The sequence below is a fragment of the Opisthocomus hoazin genome, chromosome 15, assembly GCF_030867145.1.
Source record: "Opisthocomus hoazin isolate bOpiHoa1 chromosome 15, bOpiHoa1.hap1, whole genome shotgun sequence".
NCBI lineage: Eukaryota > Metazoa > Chordata > Aves > Opisthocomiformes > Opisthocomidae > Opisthocomus > Opisthocomus hoazin.
In genome coordinates, this window is record NC_134428.1 from 25,372,054 (window position 1) to 25,396,749 (window position 24,696).

At 54.7% G+C, this 24,696-nt stretch overlaps 3 protein-coding genes across 5 annotated transcripts; 1 reads left to right on the plus strand and 2 right to left on the minus strand.

The window, feature by feature from the left end:
- Nucleotides 1-1,153: 1,153 nt before the first annotated feature.
- PGP (phosphoglycolate phosphatase) lies at nucleotides 1,154-4,452 on the minus strand. Its single transcript, XM_075436880.1, has 2 exons — nucleotides 3,825-4,452; nucleotides 1,154-3,437 (listed from the first exon to the last, which is right to left on the minus strand). The coding sequence occupies exons 1-2, from the start codon at nucleotides 4,447-4,449 to the stop codon at nucleotides 3,112-3,114; spliced, it is 951 nt and encodes a 316-aa protein (XP_075292995.1). The 5' UTR covers nucleotides 4,450-4,452; the 3' UTR covers nucleotides 1,154-3,111.
- Nucleotides 4,453-4,882: 430 nt separating this feature from the next.
- E4F1 (E4F transcription factor 1) lies at nucleotides 4,883-14,469 on the plus strand. Of its 3 annotated transcripts, none has more exons than XM_075435994.1 (14): nucleotides 4,883-5,100; nucleotides 5,473-5,624; nucleotides 5,761-5,860; nucleotides 6,226-6,431; nucleotides 6,647-6,767; nucleotides 7,037-7,189; nucleotides 7,520-7,686; nucleotides 8,220-8,444; nucleotides 8,776-8,881; nucleotides 9,387-9,604; nucleotides 10,257-10,455; nucleotides 11,680-11,840; nucleotides 12,671-12,733; nucleotides 13,392-14,469. In XM_075435994.1, the coding sequence occupies exons 1-14, from the start codon at nucleotides 4,956-4,958 to the stop codon at nucleotides 13,737-13,739; spliced, it is 2,364 nt and encodes a 787-aa protein (XP_075292109.1). In that variant the 5' UTR covers nucleotides 4,883-4,955; the 3' UTR covers nucleotides 13,740-14,469. The 3 variants fall into 3 exon arrangements, with proteins under 3 accessions (XP_075292109.1, XP_075292107.1, XP_075292108.1); XM_075435992.1 differs by having other exon boundaries at nucleotides 4,884-5,100; nucleotides 8,217-8,444; XM_075435993.1 differs by having other exon boundaries at nucleotides 4,885-5,100; nucleotides 5,764-5,860; nucleotides 8,217-8,444.
- Nucleotides 14,470-15,974: 1,505 nt separating this feature from the next.
- Nucleotides 15,975-24,148, minus strand: ZDHHC4 (zDHHC palmitoyltransferase 4). Its single transcript, XM_075435995.1, has 6 exons — nucleotides 23,298-24,148; nucleotides 20,449-20,522; nucleotides 18,626-18,804; nucleotides 18,401-18,526; nucleotides 17,501-17,745; nucleotides 15,975-16,415 (listed from the first exon to the last, which is right to left on the minus strand). The coding sequence occupies exons 1-6, from the start codon at nucleotides 23,394-23,396 to the stop codon at nucleotides 16,131-16,133; spliced, it is 1,008 nt and encodes a 335-aa protein (XP_075292110.1). The 5' UTR covers nucleotides 23,397-24,148; the 3' UTR covers nucleotides 15,975-16,130.
- Nucleotides 24,149-24,696: the final 548 nt, after the last annotated feature.

The window sequence follows — 24,696 nt, forward strand, 5'->3', positions numbered from 1 at the left end:
ACCCGCGCGCCACTCAGAGCCCGCGGAAAAGGATCTCCGCCACAAAGTCATCGCCGTGACCTGAGCCGCGCTCGCGCTAACACCCGTGCCCCGTGATGACAAACACCCGGCGCAGAATGGCGTTCCCAGCTCGCCAGACCCTGCTTTCCCCGAGCAGGCCAGGAGCCCCCTGAGAGGGCTTCGTGGTTTTGAGACCCGCCAGCCAGATGTAACCAAACAGGGGCAAGGAACCGCTCGGCAGAACTCCTTCACGTGCTATCCACCAAGGGAAAACACAGCTTTTGGATGTTTTCCTATCAAACGCGGCCCAGGACGCATCAAACTCAGCCAAGCGGGCAGCTCAGCCCGGAGTTCCTCATCGCCACGGCACCAGCAGCCCCTCTCCCCACCCAGCCTCCTTCCTGCCAGTCAAAAATGGGCTTTTTCAGTAGCAGATCCCCACTTCGTTCCAGCACGCTGCTTCTGCGGGATGGGAACTCCAGCTCTGGACAAAAAAAACACCTGAGCGCTGCGGCCAGCGAGAGTCAAACAACCGTCGCAGCCACTCGTTCACCACAGCTGAACTGAGAACGCGCGGCTGCCGCGCCCCGTGCTGCGGCTCGGAGGAGACCGGAGCACCCCGGGCGCGGTGCTGGAACGGCCAAAGCGCCAGCTCTGCTCCTGCTTTGCGAGCCGCGGCGTTACGGAGGGCGGGCAGCGGTCTCGGCAGCCCCGCCGGCCGGCCGGCCTCTGCCGCAGCGCAGCTTCGCACCAGAAACCTGAAAAACTCGCTGCCCCGCGCAGAGGGGACGTCCTCCCCGCAGAGATTTGGGCAGCCCCGCAGCGAACGCCTTCTCGCTTTGAGGAATTTATGCTCTGCCGAATAAAGCACGGGAACGAAGGAAAACCCTCTGCAAAGCGTTGTGAACCGACCATTGCGTTCTGCTCTGTGCTGCGCGCTGACTGGAGAAGCAAACCCCAGCCCCCGGTAAGAGCCCCGCACAGCTCTGGGACCCGCAGCAGCGGAATACGCCCCGGAGCTGGGATGTCGTCCCTGATAACCGCAGGGAGACGCGAAGACGACAAACACAAAGCGCAGCCCTAACTCCCGGAGCCGCCACACGGCGCAGCTGCACCCGAGCCCCCGGAGAAGAGACCACAACAGACGACAACGCCAGGGGAAAGCAGGTTTGTAAGTTTAATGTGAATTCAAGTAGAGGCTTAAAACCCGTGTGGAAGTTGACGCAGAGCTCTGAAGCACGACTGACGCCTTCACCAGCACATTTCAGCACGCGCGAATCGAGGCGGTGGCTCCCTCGTACAGCGAGCAGCGCTCGGCAGGGACAGCGCGCTGCTCGGCCGAGGCCAAACGCCTCTCCGGGCATTTACGTGACATGTTCTGAAGTTATAAGCACCAGAGGAACCGAATCAAAGAACACATCACCAAGCCGGACCCCACCTGCCGCAAACCCGTAACGTCCATCTCCACGTTGCCCCGATAAAGTGACAGCTCCAGCTGTCCGTGTTTCTCCGCGACCGCGTGAGCCTCGCAGCGGGAGGCAGGGACGGGGCAGAGCTCACCGGTGCCTCCCTGCGCCGCTCCCCGCGGCACATGAACGCCCTTTCGCAGGATCCAGCTTTCTGGTGACCCCGCCAGACAGCGTGACACGAGCACGGTGGCAACCCCGCTCGTTTCGAGCGCCCGAGGGGAGGAAACGGCACCGACGCGCTGCCAGAGCTCTTCACCTCAACGGGGGCAGACGAGGGAAGGCCAGTGTTTAAATTCAACTACCGACAGCGGAATCTACGGAATAAAAGCATGTCATTTGCATATATAATTATTCACTTAATTCTGTAAAGCAAAAGCTTTCAACCGTGGCCTTTGATTCAGCCAGCCCGAGGCGTGCCCCGCCGCCGGAAGACCACAGCGAGCCCATCGCCCGAGGACGCACGCACTGCTCTTCAGCCGAGCGGCCCGTGCCAGGCCCCCCCCGCCAGCCACGTGGAAGATTAACGAATTAATTACCAGATCCCTGCTATTGAACGGAAGCACGTGCCATCGTCACGCCGCCAGCGCGCTTCCAGGCCTCCTTCGGCGTGGAGCGGCACTGTGCACCGCGTCCACCCCCGCGGAGCGAGCGCTCGCTCAGACCGCGCAGCTGAAGCCACGGCAAGCGGCCGTTCTGGCGCGGAGGGAAGCGCGAGAACCAGACCCGGGGGGCCCGGGAAGCAGCAGCAGCAAAGGGCAGCCCCGTGCAGCTACAGGCTTCCTGCATTGCCAGATGCAAAAGCTTAGGAGAGTTACACCTGCTGTGATCGGTGAAGTACATTCCTCTTTTCTTCCCTTCTGGGAAATGATATATTATCATATACTATAGTTAAATTTCTATTTTAAATATATTCTGATATATTTTTAGGACGGGGGTAGCTCCTGTCTGCACATGTACCTCACACACACACAGTACAGCACAAGCACAGCAGCTGCCACGCGGGCTCTGCGAGCGGCATCGTCCCAGTCTGCATCGCAACAGCAGCTCGCAGGGGGCAAGGAGACGGCTTGCAGTTCCTGTGACCTGGCGTCGCGCTCGCAGCGGGCTGCGCTGCTACGCAGGACCCCGTCCGGAAAAAAAAACCCAAAACCCAACCCAAGGCCAAATGCCAATTCTGGCAGCCCCTGCGAGCGGCTCCAAACGCAGCCGCTAAGCCACCACGCACTCCACGAGTCATTTCCCTGAATAAAGCGGACTGAGCCGGGGCCCATCCAGGCGAGGACGCGCTGCAGGTTGGTGGGTTCTCCTCCTCAGATCAGCCAGCTCTGTTTTCCTCAACTCAGCCTCGAGGACAACGTGACATCGAGTATCACAAACATTTGGATAGATGTGTTGCTTATAATTTAAAAAAAAAAAAAAAGCCCCAAGCCCTCGAGACGTGGGTGACGCCGTAATGCCCTCTGTTTCAAAGTGCATCTAAAGACTGAGGTGTAAACAACATGACCTCGAGAGCACAGGAAGGTTAAAAAGCTACGGGTTGCTAACTCCGGGTGGTATCCTAGCGAGTGCGTTACTGTCACGAGGCCGTTCGCAGGGGCCCTCCTCGGGGCGCCGCTGCAGAGGCTGCCGGCGTGTGGCTGTGCTAATCCCCCAGCGCGGGGAGCAGGTCGGCTATGCTGTCGACGTAGTAATCGGGGACCAGGCTCTGCCTGGCGGGACAGCCGCTCTCCTGGTGGCCCCTGACTTCGTCCAGGGCGGTGACGCCGGTCAGCGTCAGCAGGGTGGTGAGCCCGCAGCTACTGCCCATGAGGATGTCTGTGTCCAGCCGATCTCCCACCATGATGGTACGAGCCGGATCGATGTCGAACTCGCTCACCACGCAATCGAACATGTACCGGCTGGGCTTTCCGACGATGAAGGCCTCGCGCTGGGCTGCCGTCTCCACTGCTTTTACCAGGCAGCCGGTCCCTAGGGAGGGGACAGAAAACACCGATTAGAGGCTGCGGAAGGCTCTCGGCATCCGCACAAGCCGGTGCGAAACCGCGTGGTGCTTTGGAAACCCAACGCCTCCGCTTTACAGGCAGGGGAACAGGTTAGTCCCGAGAGAGGCGGCGTGGAAAACCTGCCAGAGGCTGGAACGCCGTCCCTCGCCAGCAAGGAACCGCTACGCCCCGAGCAACGCAAGGGATCAGCACGGATTCTCCCTCCTTCGGGGGGGAGGCCCAGGCTCTGGGACACCGTGGAGCACCGAGACGCAGGGCCAGGCCCGGGGGCCCCGCAGAGCCTGGAGACTCGTCCCGGGCGGCTCTGAAGGGACCGGGGCCACCTCCCCATGCCCCCCCTGGCCCCGCGCACCGGGGATGGCGGCACCGCCCTCGAGCGGGAGGCGGTGGTCGCGGTTGGTGCCGACGAGGAGGCAGTCGGGGCCGCCGCGCAGGAGGTAGCGCAGGGCCTGGCACAGCTTGGCGTAGCTGAAGTGCTCGTCGAAGCCGACCAGCACGGCGCGCACGGCGGGGTCGAGCGGCGCCTGAGCCCAGTCGGCGGGCGCGGGGCCGGGCAGGGCGGCGGGGCCGGTGCCCAGGTGCGGGACCCCGACGGCCTCCAGCTCGGCGGCCAGCGCGGGGCTGCCCAGCACGTAGGCGGCGGCGCCGGGCGGCAGGGCCTGGCGGAGGTAGCGGGCGGCGCAGTAGGCCGAGCCGAAGACGTGGCGGGGCTCGGCGGGCGGGAAGCCCAGCCGCCTCAGCTTCTCGGTGTAGGCCGCTCGCGTCCGGCTGCTGTTGTTGGTCACGTAGCAGAGGCGCTTGCCCGCCGCCGCCAGCCGGCCCAACGTCGCCGCCGCGCCGCCCACCGCCGCCTCGCCCCGCCACAGCACGCCGTCGCAGTCGAAGAGCAGCGTGTCGGCGGCGGACAGCACGGCGCGGGCCGCCTCGGCCTCCAGCCGCCGGCACCGCCGAGGCCCACCGCCCGCCATGGCCGCCATCGCCGCGCCTCACCCCCCCACCCCACCTTCGCCCGCTCCCATTGGTGGAGCCGCGCCAGACCCCGCGCCGCCATTGGGCGGTGGCGGCGGCGGACCCGCCCACCCCGCCGGGAGCCGGCGTCCCGGCGTCCTCCTTCGCCCTTCCGCACGGAGCCCGGCTCGCTTCGCTCTCATTGGTCGTCCGCCTCGCCGGCCCGCCCCCCGCGCGCTGCCATTGGCCAGGAGCGGGAGGTCACCCCGGCCTGCCGGGCCGTCCCGCCGCCCCGGGGGCTCTTTAGGCAACTCGTTAGGCTCCGGTCCGCCTGGCGCGGAGGTCAGAGGTCACCGAGGGGCGCGGTGGCTTGGCACCGACGCCGCGACCCTCGCCCGGAACCCGCGCGCGGCGCCCGCGTTTCCCACCGAGCCCCCGTGGCTGCCCGTCCCTGGGCACGCGGCCCGTTGTTATGACGACACGGCCGTAAAGCCGCCATCTTGGCGGTGCGGCTCGTTGCGACACGGAGGCCGCGATGGCAACGAGCGCGAGGCCGGCGAGGCTTACGGCAGCCGCGGCCGAGGAGCAGGAGGGGGCGGCTGGCGCGGGCTCCGGCCCCGCTGCGCCGCCCCCCGGCCCCGCCGCCTTCCTCAGCCTCCCGGCGCCATTCGGCGAGGAAGGTACCGGGCGCGGGGGACGGGCGGTGCCGCCGCCGCAGGGCCCCGGCCGGAGCCGAGGGGAACGCGGGGGCCGGGGGGGGGGGCGGTGGGGCCTGCGGAGGCCCGGCCCGGCGGCGGGGTGAGGGGCGGCGGGGGGGTCCTGTCAGCGCCGGTTCTGTCAGCGCGGCCCGGGAGGCGGCTGGCGGCGGGGTCTCCGTGCCCCGTCCCTCCGCCGGGCTGTGAGAGCGGGGCCCGGGCAGCGGCGATGCCCCGGGAACCACCCCCCCCCACCTCGCTCAGGAGCCCGCCGGGGCCAGTGCAGCTGCAGCGTTCGGCGTCAGCGCTGCCCCAGTCCGCGTTCTCCCTGTCCGACCGCCGCCTTTTAAACCCTAGACGAGGACGACGTGCACAAGTGCGGCCGCTGCCAGGCGGAGTTCACCTCCCTGGAAGAGTTCGTGCAGCACAAGCTGCGGAAGGTCTGCCAGCGAGCCCCCGAAGCGCTGGCTGCTGCGTCGGCAGCCCTCCTCAGCCCAGAAGCACAAAAGGTGACAGCAGGCTTCTCCTCAAGCCGTGGCAGAAAATAATTAGGATGCAACGGTCTGTTGGGTTGGAGGGGAGCGAACAGAACGCGGTGTTTTCAAAGGTCGTCGAACCCCTCTGCTAAAGCGTTGTCTGTTCCAGCAGGTCGTTCCTTCTGTCGAGGAGTCGATAACTGTTGCGCACATCGTTGTTGAAGCGTCGTCAATAGCAGAAGAAATCAGCAACGCATCTGCTCTAGTGGGTGAGCTTCGGGACGTTTGCCTGCCAGCCCCTGCTGCGTTAGGGGTCCCGTGGCCTCTTCCGACCGATCTGTGTTGGGCTGGGGTGCGTGACGCCCCGCCGCGACTGAGCACTGCCTCAGCGGTGCGGGAGAGGCGTCCCTGGGCCAGCTCTGCAGTTCTCTGCGTTAGTACAAATCAGCTTCTGTTCCAGAAGCGTCCACGTTAATATTTATGCTGCGATAACGAGAGCTTTGCAAAGCCCCGCGTTCCAGGTTTGAAGCGCCCGTTCCCGCTGCGTGAAATGCTGAAACAGTAAAGTGCTCCGGTCGGTCGCGTGAAGCTGTCCTCTGTGAGGAACACGACTGTCCTCCTGTCCTTTCCGCAGGCAGCGGGCACATCAAGGAAGTCATTGTTGCCGGAGACCACGTCTTTGAAAACCCAAACGGTCACGTTGATGGGGAGGTGACTGAAGAGCACGGCAACCCTGATGATCAGGAGCAGGATGCTTCCACAGAACTGATAAAGGTGAAGCTGCTGGTTAACAAAGAAGGGCGCTACGTATGCGAGTTATGCCAGAAGACCTTCAAAACGGTAAGTGTCCCTTCAGGGGGTTCGGGTTAGCCAGGTGCTTGGGCTGGTTGTTAACTAAGATACCTCAAGACTCGGTAACAGCGTGCTGCTCTACTGCATGCTGTGCTTCCAAAAGGAGAGCTCTGCTTTCAGAAGGAGAATTGTCGTTCTTTACAGTTGAAATGTGAACTCCTTAACCATTGGGAACCTCTCTTAAAATGAACTGCTTTCCGTAGGCCATCATCCTCAAAGCTCACATGATCACGCACAGCAGCAGGAAGGACTATGAGTGTAAGCTCTGTGGGACTTCCTTTAGGACAAAAGGCTCTCTGATTCGACACCATCGGCGCCACACTGGTAAGGCAGCTCTCCAGAACAGGAGTTCCTCCTTGCCGGCGCGCGCTGCGTGCGGTTATCCGGCTTACCTTCCAGTGGGATTTACTGCCGCTTTCCATCTTGTGCTGAGCGGAGACCGCGGAGCTCCCTGATGTGTGGAGTGCTGGGGGGCCGCGCGAGGGGCTGGGACGAGCACAGGCTGCTTGCTGTGGAAAGCTGAAAGCTTTCTGCTAGAGCTCCTGCTGGCTGCGGTTAGTTTAACACTCTGGTTTGGTTCTCGTCGTTTCCAGATGAAAGACCTTACAAATGCAAGAAATGTGGGAAAAGCTTCCGGGAATCGGGAGCTTTGACTCGGCACCTGAAATCTCTGACACCTTGCACCGAAAAAATTCGCTTCAACGTGACCAAAGAAATAGTAGTCAACAAAGATGATCTGCCCGCAGGTCAGTGACGCTGTCAGTGCCTGCCTCGCATCCGATAAAACCGAGCATGCCCCCGGCACCCGAACTATAAATACTTTGTTGGTTCTGAAAAAAAATATTGCTGTGGTATTCAGTTTACATCTTTTATATAGCAAAAAGTAATTTATAGAGCTAAACCGCTAAGCTGAAGCGCACGTAGCCAGGCGTTGGCTGTGAAGAGTCTCTGAGGACCTGGTACAAAGATGGCTTCAGCAGGCGTCTCGTATTCTAAGACAGGTTCTGTGCAGGGCACAGCAAACTGACGGGGGGTGGCAGTGCGCCAGGTGACTCATTCTGTTGCTCTCCTTGAAGGATCCTGTGGCTCAAACACCGACACCGTGTCAGCAATAGCGAGCGAACCCATCGAGACCTCGCCCGTCATTCATCTCGTGACGGATGCGAAAGGCAACGTTCTTCACGAAGTCCACGTCCAGATGCAGGAGCTTCCTGTTGTAGATGCAAAATCCCTGGACCAGGATGTGAGTGTCATTTCTCTTAAATACCCTTCACGTGTTTTAGGCCAAGAAGTATTTCGCCTCAGAAACAAAACTCTCTTAGGTGCTGGGCTTAAATCTGTGTGGTGGAAGCAAATGGTTAATGAGCTGCTTTTTCATCTGAGAACCCAGAAGGCAAACCCTGCTCTGACCTTGCCTGGCTCTGCTGCGGAGTGGAGCGTAGCAGCACGCGTACAGCACGCAGGGGGGTGCGTGGGGTTCACCGCCACCTTCGGGATGATGCGGGAGGTGAGGGGGTGGTTTTGCTGATCATTCCCTGCTGCGAGACTCTGTGGTGGGAGCAGAGGCTCATCATCCCTTGGACTCTGTGTTTTCAGAGGACAGATTCACCTCATCTTCCTCCCCTGTCCACGATCATTCCCTCGGTGCTCTTTCCACCCCGTGTCACAGCGCCAGACACCCCAGAAAGGACGCCTGCCGTAGCAGCGCTGCTGTAAAAAAAGGGCCAGTGGTGTTATTTGCCGTAGCGACTACCAGGCTGTTTATTCCTTCAGCAGTCGCATCCCGAGGAGCTGCCGTGTGAGGGCGAGGTGAACAGCGAGAACCTGCTGAGGCAGGCCATGAGGAATTCGGGGATTGTGATAGAGAGAGTCACTGTGGAGGAGATGCAAAAGCCAGAGGAGCCTGCTGGAGCTGCCGCAGAGGAACTCGAAAACGAAGCGGTGGAAGCAGAAGAGGAGCCGTGTGGGGAACAGTGTGTTGAAGTAGAGCACGCGGAGTCTGTATGTTTGTGTTCTGTAGATGGTTTCATCTTCTGTGCCTCACTGGGTTGTGGACAGCAGCGTAGCCTCACCGCCCTGCGCGTTATCCTCAGCGCATCCCTCCCTGTGCCTGGGTCTTCGTGTTGTGTTCTTCACGTGCGCTTTAGCTGTAGTGTTCATGTGTTTGTGCACGCTCACGCACGTGCTCGTTCTCTCGCACTTCCCCCCCCCCTTAACAATATAGCTCTCTTTCTTGTCAAAGCTGGAGTATTTAATTGGGAATTGGGTTAGAAAAACTTGCTGTACACACCGGTAAACAAATGTTTATGTTTTACCCTTTTCTCTCTGATAGACAGATGCAGAAGGGACAAATGGGTACAAAAGTTACATTTGTCCTCACTGTAATGAAGCCTTCAGTGAAGCTGCTTCCCTCGAAACACACATCAAACGTCATTTAGGTAAAGTTCTGCTGCTTCTGCTGTTGTCCAGAACGCACTGTGTCCTGCTATGATCTTAAGCATAGTACAGCTTCCTTTGTTTCAGATTCCTTGCCTTTGCAGGGCCGTTAGCCATGCAAAATCATTGCTGCTTAACACACAAATATGAAAGAGTTGACGTCGGTTGAGGACTAGAACAGAGAGTAAAAGAAAAATTAAAAAAAAAAGTTGCCATGTTTCAGGGCCTGCACTGCATCCCTGAAAGCAGAATTTTGTGGCGAGGCCAGTAAAAAGGTTTGCGAGGCAGCACAGGTTGATAGGCTGGAACTGCTGCTTGAAAGGCACCAAAGGCCGTAAGAGCAACGTCTGAGCAGAATTCGCTTATGAGCGAGACAAAGCCCATACGCGCAGCTGAAAATACAATTTCCCTCCTTCTCCGGGTTAGACTTTTTGTAAGAATTTTGTTACAGCACATACTAGAAGCTGCTGCTGGTTGTCCTGTATCAGCTGTGTGTTCTCTCTCCAGATTACAAGCCTTTCAAGTGTGAGGAGTGTGGCAAAGAGTTCACAAAGGGCTACCTGCTAAAAAAGCATCGAGAGGTGCACGTGAACGAACGGCGTTTCCGCTGTGGGGAGTGTGGCAAGCTCTACAAGACCATCGCACACGTGAAGGGGCATCGACGAGTGCATTCTGATGAGCGGCCCTATTCCTGCCCGAAGTGTGGCAAGCGGTACAAGACCAAGGTGTGCCTCCCTCACAGCAGGCTTGCCTTCAGATTCTCCTTTCCAGAGCCAGGGTCTGGGAGAAGTTAGGAGGCTTTTCTCCTGAAAGAACAAACGCCAACTCACCTCCCTCTGAGATGATCTGAAGCTCTGGAAAGAGCTTTTGGTTTTGTGGGGAAAAGAGGGGCAGTGTTAGTAAAACCTTCACAAGGGTGTGTAGCGATAGGACAAGGGGGAGTGGCTCTAAACTAAAAGAGGGCAGATTGAGATGAGATACTTAGAAGAAATTCTTCCCTGTGAGGGTGGTGAGGCCCTGGCCCAGGCTGCCCAGAGAAGCTGTGGCTGCCACCTCCCTGGCAGTGCTCAAGGCCAGGTTGGATGGAGCTCTGAGCACCCTGGGCTGGGGGAAGATGTCCCTGCTGATGGCAGGGGGCTTGGAACCAGATGATCTTTAAGGTCCCTTCCAACACAAACCATTCTAGGATTCTGTGATAAGAAACTGCTCCTTTGTGTGTGAAAAAATGACGTAACAATAACAAGCCCAAGTATTTATTGTGTCTTAAATGAGAGTAAGTCCTCAAAGTTGTTGATTTTTACCCCAGAAGGTAAATACTGCTTGCCTGAGTTTGTCATTCCCTTTAGCTGCCCTTCCCTTGCTTCTCCCTTTGTGCAGAATGCCCAGCAAGTTCATTTCCGTACGCACTTGGAGGATAAGCCCTACGTCTGCCAGTACTGCAGCCGGGGCTTTCGGGAAAAGGGCTCGCTGGTCCGCCACATCCGCCACCACACGGGGGAAAAGCCCTTCAAGTGTTACAAGTGCGGGCGAGGGTTTGCAGAGCACGGCACGCTCAACAGGCACCTGAGAACCAAAGGTGAGACGGCAAAGCGCATCTGCGGTGGGGGGTGCCTTGTTCTGGGGTTTGGTCTGGACAAGCTGCTTTTTGGCTGAATGGCCGTGATTTTTCAGAGTGGATCTGACGACCTTCGTCCAAGGCCACTCCTTTATCTGCATCTCAGTTGTATCAGAAAGAGATGCGTTATATTTTTTTCATCTACATTGATCAGTATTTCTATTGTGATCTTTCTGACCAAAAATGATGCTGAACAAACAGCCATAAACCAGTTCTAACATAAATCTAGATCAGCTAAAGAGAAAGATAACCAAAGTAGAATTTGCATCAGGAATCTTAACTGCAGGAGTGCTGTGGGCTCCCTGCGCCAAGCTCTGGCTTCAGTGGTCTCTGCAGCGTCGCCTGACGCGGGGAAGACAGATCTGACAGCGTACGAGAGTCAGCCCTGAGCTGCAAAGTGGTTCTGTTCCAAGGCTACCCAGAGAGGGAGAAAACTGACAGTTTCACAAAGTAATGCCAGAGAGTGCTTGATTTCTGTGTTGGGGAAGAGGTGAGAAGACTGAAACTTCTGATGTGGCACATGTTGCTATGGTTAAACTGGCCAAATCGGTTTTCTGGCATGAAGTTTGGGGGTTTTATGAAATCCTGTGAAAACGCGAAGCATGGGTGTTCTGCGAGGAGCATGTCCTAAGCAGAGTTAAGTTCTCACAGGTAATCTTGTTTGATCGGATTAGTTGCACTGGACCTGCTGCTCCTTTAGCTCCTAAGCACAGATTTTCAAACTTCTTCAGGGAGTGGTGATGATGCATTGAGATTGTAAAGGACAATGCAAGTTTACTGGAGGAAAAAAGAGTTTCCTTGGTAGATCGTGAAATGTAATGCATAAGCAGAAAAGATGGGCGACTTAAAATATACCAGAAGTCTCACTGTATGTTCTTCACGGACGGCTTTTGAAATCCTGCATGGTTTTACACATCTGAATTTCCTTGTGTATTTTTTTGAAATGACACTGGACGGTTGCTCTGCTCCAGGCGCAGTCCTGGTGCCAGGCGTCACGCAGGCCTCTTCCCGGCCATCACTTGGCCTGTCTCGGTGGGATGACTGTTGGCTGACTGCTGGTTGCTTGTCAGAGGCATCCCGTTAGAGGGGTCTCGTTTGTGCCACGTAGTATTCTCCAGGTATTCCTGTATTTGAGATGGTTATGAAAAAATAATGTTTTCCTGGCATTTCTGGAATACCATTCAGGTGGCTGCCTCCTTGCTTTGAAAGAGGTGGAAGAAGTGGTGGTGTCTGAGGAAAGCCAGTCGGCGGACAACTTAGCTGCCACAGTCATTTCTGAAGATCCTCACACTGTTTTGGTAGAGTTTTCTTCAGTGGTGGCGGACACTCAGGAGTACATCATCGAGGTAAGAACGGGGCCAACAGCCTTCTCATTCTGAACTTAGCACGGTACTTTGTCAGGCAAAACCGCCGCTGTGCGTGTGCCTCAGCTAGGCTTTTGGGAGAAGGTAGAACGGGATCTAGCCAGCGCTGCCCCTGCCAGCACGACCCTGGGAAGACGCAGGATTAATCCTGTTCAGCAGGCGAGCCCGGGGAGCCTGCTTCCCTGCCCTTCTGAAGTCCTGCATGTGATGTAGGCAGGAAAACGAGACTGCAGGGAAGGCTGACGGTAGTTTGTCAGCAGGCTGAGAACTTGTGACCACACCAGATTTTACATCCTCACAAACTTGCTCTAGCTTTCCCGCAACTTTTACCTCCTTTTTTCTCCCATTTCTATTTTGCTTATTTTGTCCAAAATAATATCTGTTGTTTTTATCTGGCTGTGGCTGCCAAAAGCAATGAAATACACATTTCGCTTTCTCCCCCTTTGTGACAGAGCCAGCACTCATCTGTGCAGAATAACACAGTCTGTTTATTATTATATTTATTATTATTATGGCAATCCCTTCAGTGCTGCCATAGTTTTTCTCCCACAGAAGAACCTGCCAGTTGGCTGAGTCACGCTGAGAAAGGGTGCTCCCGTTCAGTTGCTCGTGAGCACTTTGCGTTACTTTTAAGTAGCTCTGGATAATGGGATTTGGAGAGAATTCCAAGGAGAAGTTGTCTTCAGAGTAGCTACTGCATCATCAGGGGAACAGAAAGACTTTTCTAAAGGATCTTAGTGTCTTATATCTTGGTAATAAAAGATTTTTTTATAGTAATCTAAAAAGACAATCATCATATTTTGTCTTTCAAGACTGCTACTGAAGACATGGAGACCAGCGAAGCTACTGAAATAATAGAGGGAACAAGACATGAGGTAAAGCAGCCACATAAACTCTTATTTTGGGGACTTGCTGTAGATGAAATGCATCACTTCTACCATCTGAAAGTCATGCTGAATAAACCCAACTTCACAGAATTAATTTACCTACCTCTGTAGTTTTGCAGACTTGTCTGCACAAAAACCCCACACTGGTCATACTGGGTTTGACTGGGCTGTTAACCCCGGGTCCTCTCAGCGATGGTGGGTAGTGACTGGCGTGGCTTCATACACGAGAGCACAGCTGCCAGCTGAGAACTGTACAATAACGCTTCAGCCTTGGGGAAACGATCCTCGCAAGGCGCTCCCCGATGCGTGAAACAACGGGTGCTGCAGCTCAGCAGCTGGCTGGGCTCTGCACCTGCCTTCTGTCAGTGTTGGTGTACGGGCACACGTGGGTCGGGTTTTCCCAAGTGCAGTGGTTTGACTTCCTGCAGGAAGCGCCCTGCTGACGAAGCATCTTCAGCAACACGTTCTAGGAGTCTGCTGTTCTCGTTGAGAGCTTCAGTGAGCAGCAGGAGGAAACTGGAATTAAATACTGCTTGTTGTACTGCCCTGCGGGTCATCAAGCGCTGTTTACGGCAATGATAATTGTCTACTTGTAACAGAGTCCCACACACCGAGAAATAACGTGGCCTCTCTTCTCTTCATGTAGGTCGACAGCCACATTATGAAGGTCGTGCAACAAATAGTCAATCAAGCAAACTCTGGTCACCAGATCATTGTGCAGAACGTCACCGTGGCAGAAAACTCTGAAGTGACCACGGATGCTGCAGACACCATCACCATCGCCACCCCCGAAAGCCTCACGGAGCAGGTCGCCATGACGCTGGCCTCCGCCATCGGCGAAGGAGCCGTGCTGACTACGGAGGGTAGCATCGAGACGGAAGAAGCAACGGTGACGATGGTGGCGTCCGAGGACATTGAAATAATGGAACACGCAGGAGAGTTTGTGATCTCCTCCCAGGAGGGGGAGGTGGAAGTCCAGACTGTGATTGTGTAACGAACAGCGTGCAGCTAGCGACAGGCTGTTTTTCTCCAGTTTGGGGAATTTGATCAGTCCTAAGTTTGCCATTGTAATTGTTCAGAGAGCAAGGGAGAGAATGCTTCTGTAGGTAAGCGGCTTAATACAGCCCCGAGATGTTTTCTGTTTGAAATGGAAATAACAGCAGTAAAACACCTCTGCATGGTTATACTGTGCAAGTGACTGACACGCCCTATTTGACAGTCTCAGTATTTTGTACAGCTGCCTCAGAGGAGGATCCTTTGTGAAGCATTCGCCTCTGACCACAGGACAGGAGTGTTCTGGTGTTTAGATTTAAAAGGATTCAGAAAGTGAAGCAAGTATGTGGGGTCTCAGGAGAGACTACTTAATCATATGCATTTAAAACAAACCAAGAAAACCAAACGAAGGAGTGCTGGTGTGCATTCACCACCGCTCAAACTTTCATGCCTTCAGCCTCACTACTTTAGTCCTCCTAAGGCATGGTACTGCAGTATTTTTCTTTTCTTTTATACCCTGGACAAGTAGCCTTATGTACTGGTCTACGAAAGAATGCATCCTTGTACCCTTGCAGTGCTGACAGGCTACTCTGAGAGCTAGTCTGTTGGTGTGTAAAGCCATATTGTATATGATTTTTTTTTTTAAAACCATATATGGATTTTTAATGGCATATTGTACAGATTCAGCATGTAAATAAATACATTTTTAAAAATAAAAGTTATTTAAAGTTCTTACTGTATTTTTCCAATTTCTGCTCTATTATCGCTCAAAGAGAAGAATTTCAGGAAAGAGAACAGGGCCACTTAACATTGTGCTTCAGAAACCCTCAGCGCTGGGCGAGTCAAAGACCCTGCTTTTCCCCAAACACACAAGCCTCTAGAAGCAGCCAGTACTTGTGTGCTTTGGAGATCATTCGCCCGCTCCCCAGGCAGAGGGATTTCAGAAGGTCACTTGCTGTAAGCTTGCTTTTGTCTCCCACTGTTACAGCCGAGGGTTTTCTGGAGGGACAGCGATGAGGTGCCCATCGGCGTTCACCTGGACAATCCCTGCACAGAAGCGGGAGGCCACGTCGCTGCCGTGCGCGTAAAGGGGCTGCTCAGTGACTGCAGAAACAGCCACAGCAGCTGGAACCTCCCCTGCTGCAAAGTGCCCCAAACACCAACACCCGAGACGCGGCTGAGCCCCTCGCTGTGAACAGATCCATCAAACAACAGGATAACGAGGAGAAATGCCAGAAGGATTAAGTTTGTAGTCTGTCAGGACCTGTATTTCGAGAGCTCAATATCAGATTTCTGATGCCCTTTTCAGGACGCTGAAATTTTGTCCAGAAATCTACCCTTCTCATGGCTCTAAGGCTGAAATGGCATCTTATTTTGAATGAGCTGAAAAGAGGTACCAAGAAATAGACGTAGCAGGTAAGGAGAAGTAGCACTTGCAGTAGTTTCCTGTCAGAAATTAAGGTGCTCCATATCAGTGCAAATCTGCAGTAGAACATGGTTTCTGCAGGCAAAGATTCTGCCAGTAATCATGGGTTTTTTTCAGCTAAATACATGCAACCTATTCTACATCTTGTTAAGAGTAATGGGTTAATCATTTGCCAAACAAAGGTACTCACAAAAAGATGAAGCTTCCTTGAAGTTCACAGCAGCTCTGTGTTAGCTCCGCCTCGTCAGCACGCACACAGAGAAGATTCGCTTCAGGTAAGCTGGACCAAACTCGCCTCTCCATACCAGCCAACTCACTGCTGGTCCCTCCACCAAGGAAACAAGACTGAGCTTAACCTCACAAATCTCACCAAGGAAAGTACCTTAAATAGGGCTCTGCTGAGGCATCGTTAATCAGAATACTGCTGAAAATAGTAACAGCTGAATACAGTCAGCTGGGAATTACTATTTTCCTGCAGGACTAAAAAAAAAAGGCAACTAGTTGACAAATAGATGAATTCGGGTGTTTACCACTTCCACATGTGTGACACTGCTGTGTTCCTGCAAAGTCTCCTGCAAGAAGACCTACTTAAGAGATACCAAAGTAACTGAGGAACTCAGTTTGCCTTTTATGCAGTGGTATAACGCAGCACGCAGACAGTAATCACAGAAAAAAGAAGTTCCTTGTGCGCGTGTTCCTGAGCTGACCCTCACTCTAGTACTGCTTGCTTCAATACTGCACCCGTGTCTGACCAGCCCTCGTCACAACCGGCACGAGCAGCGTTACAGATAAACTCTGCAGAACTCCAGATTTTTGAAGACTGGTTGGCTTTAAGAAAACATATTTTCCAGTTAGTTAATTGAAATACAGTAACCTTTTTACAAAAGTTGTTTGGGGCACGAAAGCACGCTGCTGAAATGAGGTCTTACAAAAAGTGTAAAAGTGCGCATATGAGGAACAGCATCTTCATGTTTTCTTCTTTCTTTCCAACTCTGTAGGAGGTTTAAAGATTTCCTTTAAATTCATCCAGGCTCCTTTAGAATAAATGTTTTTGTAGACAACTCGTCCGTCAGGTGGCTGCACTGTTAGATGGTGGGAACACCCGTATCTTCTGGATTTATACCATTCATTGGCAGTCTGGTTGGTTAAGGCCAAGTACAGACTGAAGCAGCAGTACGCACCCAGGACGAGCACGAGAAGAATGACAAAGCCAAGCATGAAGACAATCCTAGGAAAAGTCAAGAAAAGGTGCTGCAAAGAAAGAAAAGAATAAGTTAGGAAGCTGGAGCATTAAATGACAGGGAGGCACGTGACCACTGCAGCACGCCGGCTGCAGCGCACAGCCACACGCGCACGGGACCCTGCAGCCCCAGAAACAAGGTCACAGCCCTGGCGCCCATCCAGCTCGGTGACGGCCCACGCCTGATTGCATCTCTGAGTAAAGCAGAGAGATTTCCAGAAATGTATCTCCTCTCAGGCCTTGCTAACATGCAGGAGTACTTTCTACACCCGTCTACCTCTGAATGTTTGCATTTCTTATTGGAGTTTTGCTTGGTTGGTTTTTTGTTGTTTTTTAATTAAAAAAGTAATGAACACAGATCATCTGAAAATAAACTGCCAAATGAAGAGGCTACAATCTGGCATAGCTTCAGGTTTTGCTGACATTATACAGTTTAAACAGCTCTTTTCTGCATTAAATTCCAATACTGGTGAGTGGTAATGGTACTGCTCAAACATGAGCAAACATTCCCTGCCCAAGATCCCTTTATAAGAGTCCAAGGCTGAAACATCTGTTGTCTACGATGGGGAAAAGATACAGCATTTACTACTTAGTACCCCACTGCCGCACTGCAGGAAGGGATGAGGGGATTGAAACGCAAATGACTCCAAGTGCTAGAGAGACTCAAAGTCGCCCTTTGCTTGTATGTGAGAGAAAATATGCAAATATCTAAATTCCAGAGTAGCAGGGTCCTGCTTTAACACCTCCATGAAGGTATCTCAAGGACTGTCAACTGTTTCCTAAACGTTGCTGCAGTAGGTGGCCACTGGAATGTAAAGCTGTTCCTTATGAACCAGGTCTGCTGAGTGAAAGCAGCCTGGAAACAGAAATACAGAGAATGGGAGAGCAGAATGAAGTGCTGTGAGCAAAATCCCATATTTTTACAGTGCTCTGCAATGGTGGTTTTTTAAACTTAATTAGCCATGTAAAGTTGGTAGAAAACTGGCAGTCTGTCCACATCCTGCCTCTGAGAACAGGTGGACTTACCAAGATTCCTGAAAGCAAAGACCGAGAGAAACCTTTTTACAAGCCAATAACCCAGACAGCATAAACTGACCTGAACGAGGAAGAGAATCTCAACAGTGCGCTCCTGTCCTTGGTCATCAATGTATCTCCCATGCATCATGTCTGACAGCAGCACCAGTCGGACGAGAAACGCTGCTGTGATGGCTGCAATGGCCGCAGCCATGGCCGTCAGGGTGAGGAGGTAAAGGACGAAATACTTTGCGTTGAAGGCACCGATGCAGTTGTTGACCCACACACAGTGGTGATCAAAACGATGTACACACACACTGCAGAAACCTGATCAGGAGCAAGTGACAAGACAGTGCAGTTACTTGGTTTTTAAGTAATCAATTTGATTTTTGCACAGTTTGGGATAGTTTTTCATCTCAAAAAATCTGAGATTTATGGTCATGATTTAGCTGATAGCTTTTTAAGCAAATACGTAAATTTCAATTGCATATTATAAAACCCCCAATACTAAAACCAAAGACGTCTGTCTCATCTCCTCTTTTATTCACCAAGACTGCAGCTCAGCGAGTCTGGTTTCTCTGACAGTACTGCCTAGCAAAGCGTATGAAAGGTAGAGACTGTAGCTCCCAGCTCTATTTTAGATGACAGGAGCAAACTCTGCAAGAGAAACACAACATCCTGCACTCAGGTCTTGACAGGTGATAATTTTTCATTTCACTTCTAGAGGGTCAAAAGCTTCCCTGTTCCTGACCCCAAGCGATACCCTCGGAACTGTTGACTGTGGTGAGCAGCAACAGCAGCAAAACCAGCTCCACGGATGGGCAAAGGGCAGCTGTGATCTGGGAGCCCAGTAAAACCAACACAATCCCCTGTGCAGCCAGCTGGGTAACTGAACGGAGGCAGCGTGAACTGCAGTTACTGATGGAGAATTAATTTAGGAAGGTATTACTGTTACGCTTCTCCAGGCAGCTCAGAATCTTACTGCAGTGTTTTGATCGGGCTGGCTTCTCCATGTTGCACGTAGGACACGGAACGCCTTTCTGAAATAATACACCATCATACGCATAGATCTTCACCAGTGATGCGTGACTTGATTTTGTTATTGTACCTGTGAGAGAAACAAGAAAAACAGCAGAAGTAATGGCGGGTGTAACATTTTCAGGCTCCACTTTCGAAGAGCCACAGCTGACAGTCAGTGTGGGCTTACCAGGGTCGGCCCGGGAGCAGAGGACGAAGCAGGCCACGTTCCCAGCCAGCAGCAGGTAGGGCAGCAGCAGCAGGACGAGGTGGAACTGCAGCTCCCAGCAGTAAGCAAACACTTCCCAGGTGTATTCCCCGTACACTGCAGCCTGCAAGGCGATGTGCAGGGCAACAAACAAACAGCTTCTGTAACAGAAAGGGGACAGGCTATTTAATACCCAGCATCCTGATTAACAGGTCAAGTACGCTCAGAGGTGATCAGCAAAGACTTTCCAAAGGCAAGGAGACACCTCTTTTAGGTTTTCAGGCCAGCATGGATTGCATATTAATAGTGTTTTCTCCATCCAGCGGCTTCTCCTCCTCTTCTTCCCACACACACTCCTTTAAATATGCCAGCTAAATTCACTTCCATTATTGTCACGTCCTTTGGATTTTCTTTCCGACAGTAAAGTCAAGTGCAAAGCACCCTTGATGCCGACAAAATACGCCACAGCAACAGGCCACAAAACATTCTGCCAGACGACACTTGCTGTGTGCTGCTCTGAAAGCAAAGGAAACCCCAGTAAAAGGTAATCTTAACAAATCTGTACCAATATAAGCAGCTGTTAACGAAAGAAGCGTGGCAGGAGGTCAGCAATGGCGAACGCCAGTTCCAACCCGCCAGCAGAGCTCAGCTTCCGCGAGGCAAGCTGCACAGCCGCTTGGCACGAGGCTGGTTTGGGATGCACCACGCTGAGGAACTGCTTCCAGCAGCCCGGCAAACAGACGCTCAGCTAAGCCACGCATCAGAGGGCAACACTCACTCATGACAGTTCTCTGCGTTACACACCAGTTTGCTGGGCTTTCATTACGAGTTTTAAATAACTGGTGATGTGTATTTTGCGACGGCGGGAAGTCCGTGGCAGACAAGCTCTCCTCTCCTGCGCCATTTCTGCGTGCAGTCCAGCAGAATCCCAGGGCTGCAAGCGGAGAACCCTGAAGCGCTGCGCCTCACCAGCCTCCTGCACGAACTGCAAAACCTCTCGCGTGAATGAGCCGGCGCAGTCGAGGGGATGTGCACACGGCATCACCCAGCAATGACAACAGGGCTCGTCAGCTCATTGCTCCACTGCCACATTTGACAGCACAACCACTCTCTGCCGGGCTGTGCCCACGTCTCAACAGCAGAGCATCTGCACAGCAGGCAGCAAAGCAACGGCAGCACACATCCACCCACCAGCTGTAGCTGTTACGCCCCTGAAGCGTTTGTCACGCTGGAGCTGCTGCCCTCAGAGGAAAGGTATTTAAATCGTTCCTGAAGCAGAGCCTAAAGCACCAAAGTTCACAGGAAACTACAAAATTCAGCTCAATCCAGCAGGCTGCACCCTGGCAGCCGTGCAGCTTCCCCTTGAGCCACCTGGACACCCACGCTGCTGGACTGGGATTGATGGGATTTGAGGGGGAGGCGGGGGATGCCCAGCTCTGTCTGACTCTTAACTCTGTCTCATTCCGCAGCTGCCAGAGTCTGTTGCAATTCTCGCGTGGGTGCAGTCTCCCACCAGCCTGACCAACATCTGTTACACTGGAAGCTGCTGAGCCACAGGAGCTTGATTTGTCAATATGTTCAAATATAGCAGGGAACGTCTTCATCTTCCCAGCAATACGCAAGAACAGAAGGACAGCAGCGTGGCAAACCTCAGAGGGAATCTGTAATCCCCGAAAAGCACCCCTAATGGAGAGAGAATATCTAAAGACAGTACTCAAAGCTCTAATGGTGGCAGGAGGTCACCTACAGTGGCCAGAAATATCAGTTAAAAATAAGGGCAAAAGCACAAAAAAAAGGTGCAATACCTCGTATGGAAGAGCCTGTGAAGCACCCTGTGTGTCGCTCCCTGGAGCTGCGTGGGGATTACAAAGGACAACACCTGAAGCAAACAAAAACACAGCGTTACCCGAACTGCACACCACTTCTGCCTTGAGCAACGTTCAAACAACAATGTTCAGTCACCTAATCCCTCAGTTCTACATCCCTGTAGCCGTGTCGCTGGGGAGGAAGCTCATTTCCAGGGGCATCTGAGCTCCAAGACAACAGGCAGGCATGTTGCTGGGGTTTTCAAAATGGGAGCGAGGTTCCATATTCTCAGAAGCCCAGAAGGCAGCAACAAACGTATCTGGGTTAATGTGTGAAAGTTGTAAGGAGCTTACACCAGGTCATGGACTGGGTAACTGGTTAAGCAGGGGATAGAACTGAGCAATTTCTGAACTACAGTATGCTTCCTCAGGACATCTGACAGATGCTAGCAGAGATAAGCAAAGGGATAAAGCCTGCTGTCCTCCAGAAAAAGGAAAAAAAAAACCCCAACCCAACCGAAAAAGCAAACAAAACCCACCAAAACCAAAAAATTCAGTTTATTCAACTACGGCTATGATCCCGCCTGACAACTCCATGTCTGTCTAACTGCCATTTCAGAAACAGCTAGAAACAACAAAGAGCACTGCCTGTCTGCTCACACCGACACCCCCAGCAACAGCCTGCGACCGCGGACTCGCCTGGCTCTGCTGCGCAGGAGACGACGGATCGCTATAGCAACACGCTGCTCCGTCCGGGGCGGAGGAATTGGAGCAGCTGAGCCTATTTCTAGCTGACACGGAAAGAAAATATGCAGCGAGAGCTTCTTGTCTCAGATGTGAAAGACCAGAAGGCAAAAAGCATATGTAGAGTTGAGAAGATGTTAAATATTTCTCTTTTAACCGGTACGCCTCATCTCCGCAGTTGAAGCGACAGCCTCGGAAAAGGGGCTGCGCACTGCAATGGGAAACACATAGCTGGACAGAAAAGCAACCTGCGTGCCACTGCACAATTCAAACCTAAATTCTCTGTGTGTGTGTTAGTACCGCCTAGCGTTACACTCCCTGTCCATTATTCCCCCACAGACAGTACAGCAATGCCCTGTACTTCAGCCATTCCTTACGCCGAAGCCAACGGCTCTTACAAATACTGTTTGTGCTCGCAGGGACAACAGAAGCAGGAGAGAACGAGAAGCCCTGCTCATCGAACACAGCCAGCCCGCACAACCGGCCCGCGGGCAGCAAGCAGCCCGGCCTGGGCTGGGGGCTGCTTTCTCACAGAGCTCGAGCAGCTCTGCGCGCGTTCAGCAGCTCACACTGCCCACCAGGAACACTTCAACGGACCCTACAGCAGCGCAGTCAGCGTCAGCCAACTTCCAGGCTTATATGCTTCATTAATTACACTCAGAAATTAATTTAAAATGTCTAGAGAAACTATTTAGGATTACCTGTATCTATTTCATGTGTACCAGTATTGATTACATTTTTCCAGAGAGTGACTTTACATCATGGCAGTATTTTCATAGACGATTGTTACACGTTTCATAGAAGCAGCTATTAAGAAATGTGGGATAATAATAAATTTCTCTGCAGTAATCTGCATGTCTACAAAGCAAAATGAAATACAATACTAGTAATAAAAAATCAAAGTCTGTTTAGACTTCTGTAAACAGCATTAAATATTTGATGGAGCCCTGGCCCAGGCTGCCCAGGGAGGCCGTGGAGTCTCCTTCTCTGGAGATATTCCAGCCCTGCCTGGCTGCGGTGCTGTGCCCCCTGCTCTGGGTGACCCTGCTTGGGCAGGGGGTTGGGCTGGGTGACCCACAGAGGGCCCTTCCAACCCCCAACATTCCGTGATTCTGTGATTTGCAATTTAAATAATTCTCTTATCCTTTCTTTCCAAGCTACACCTGTTTTTTTTTCCCTTCATTCAAACACAGCCCAAAAGACAGAAAAATAAGCTAGTGCCTTTTCAACTCATTCCCTGTTTTTACAACAAAATGCCAATTCTTCATCCTCTTTTAAAGCTCTTCATTCCTCCCTCTTTCTGAGGAAACCACGGCCGGCAGCACTATCACAGACTCACATTAAAGTGCTTCCCCTAAAATACTTGCTGCCAGTCAAAACTCTGTCCCTGTTTTCATCCTCAAACCTCCTTGCATTTCCTCTTCATGAGAGCAACAAATACCATAAACCTGCAGATACCCGGGGCCTTGTTATTATTTCGCGTCCCAACTGAGCGACGCGCTTCAGCATCGCGAGGAGTTCCGTCCTCACCGCGCCGCCGTGCTGCGGCCGGCCTGAGGCCAGCTGTTCATCCCTCCCTGCTGGGCAGGATTCCGACAGCCGCAGGGAAGCCCCTTCCCATTCCCAGCCCCCGGCCTAAAGGAAGCCCATTCCCAACCCCCAGCTGAAGGGAAGCCCCTTCCCATTTCCAACCCCTAGTCCAAGGGAAGCCCCTTCCCATTCCCAACCCTCGGCCGCAGGGAAGCCCCTTCCCATTCCCAAACCCCCGGCCACAGGGAAGCCCCTTCCCATTCCCAAACCCCAGTCGAAGGGAAGCCCCTTCCCATTCCCAGCCTCCAGCCGCAGGGAAGCCCCTTCCCATTCCCAGCCCCCAGCCCAAGGGAAGCCCCTTCCTATTCCCAACCCCTGGCCCAAGGGAAGCCCCTTCCCGTTCCCAAGCCCCAGCCATGCTAACTCGTGAGCGGGCGTCAAAGCAGGACGAAACACGAGGCGGACCCCACCGCCCCTCCAAGCACGCCGACGGGTGCTGCTGACGGAGGGGAAGCGCCCCAGCTCCAGGCCGATGGCGGAGGGCTGCCCGCCACAGCGGGAGCTCAGTCCCGTACCTGGCCCGCGCCGCGGGCGCTCCCCGAGCAGATACCGAGCAGCACGATGGCGGCGAGCACAAGGCACAGGTAACCCACGAAGAGCGCCAGGAAGGTCATGCCGGGCCCACGACGCAGCAGCTCCTCGGTACACCCTGGGCCCAGCCACGCTTCGCACCCGGGACCGGGGCTCCGGAGATTTATCCGTGTCTGCACCCAGCGACGGGGCAGCTCGCTGCTGGGGCACGGGGAGGCCGCGGCCTGCGGGGAGGAATGAGGAGGCCGCGGCCTGTGGGGGGGGAAGGGGGAGGCCGCGGCCTGCGGGGAGGAACTAGGCGGCCGCGGCCTGTTACGGGGGGAACGGGGAGGCCAGGGCCTGGGGGGGGGGGGGGCACGGGGAGGCCGGGGCCTGCGGGGAGGAACTAGGCGGCCGCGGCCTGTTAGGGGGGGAACGGGGAAGCCAGGGCCTGTGGGGGGGGCACGGGGAGGCCGGGGCCTGCGGGGGGGGGCACGGGGAGGCCGGGGCCTGGGGAGGGGGGAACGGGTGAGGCCGCGGCCTGCGGGGCTCCGCGGCCTGCGGGGGGGAACAGGGAGGCCGCGGCCTGCCGGGATCCGCGGCCTGCGGGGGGGAACGGGGAGGCCGCGGCCTGCGGGGGCGGAACGGGGAGGCCGCGGCCTGCCCGGGGGGAGGAACGGGGAGGCTGCGGCCTGCCGGGGGGGGGCGGGAAACCGGGAGGCCGCGGCCTGCCGGGCTCCCCGCCGCCGGGAACGACTGCTCGGCCCGGCCGATCCCCGGGCAGCCGGAGCCCGAAGGTGCCCCGGGGACCCAGCCGCGGGGCGTCGAGGGCGCCGGGCCGCGGCCGATCGGGGAGCCGTGGCGGAAGGGCTCGGGCGGCGCCGGAAGCGGGCGCGGCGTGGGGGGGGAAGGGGGACGGGCTGGCGGCCATACCGGGCCCGGCCGAGCTGCCTGCGGGTCCCGCTGCCACGGACGGGCCGTGCCCGGGCCGGGCTAAGTGGCTCCGGGCAAGGCACCGGGGAGCGTCCCCAGAGCCAGCGGGGAAGCCCGAGGCTGCTGGGCAGAGCCCTTAGTTCGGCCGCTGTCCCTCCTCCGCCGCACAGAGCGAAGGTTCAAAGCAGCAGAAATAAAAGTTAAATTGTTTCTGTAAACCCCGGAGTGGCGTGCCGGGTTCTTGCGGCCTCTCGTTACCGTGCGAGGGGAGCACAGCCGACAAGCCGCTGGCGTCCGTTGGCCGAGGGCGGGCATGGCGCGTGCCGCGCGGCTCCTTTGGGGTCTGCAAAACGGCGCCAGGTTTGTTGCCTTTGGCGAAATCCCTCCAGCAAACCCCCGGGTGCCTTCTGCCGGAGCGCCGAGCGTTGCCCTCCCCGTGACCGGCGAGCCGCCTCGCGCCCCGGTGCGTCC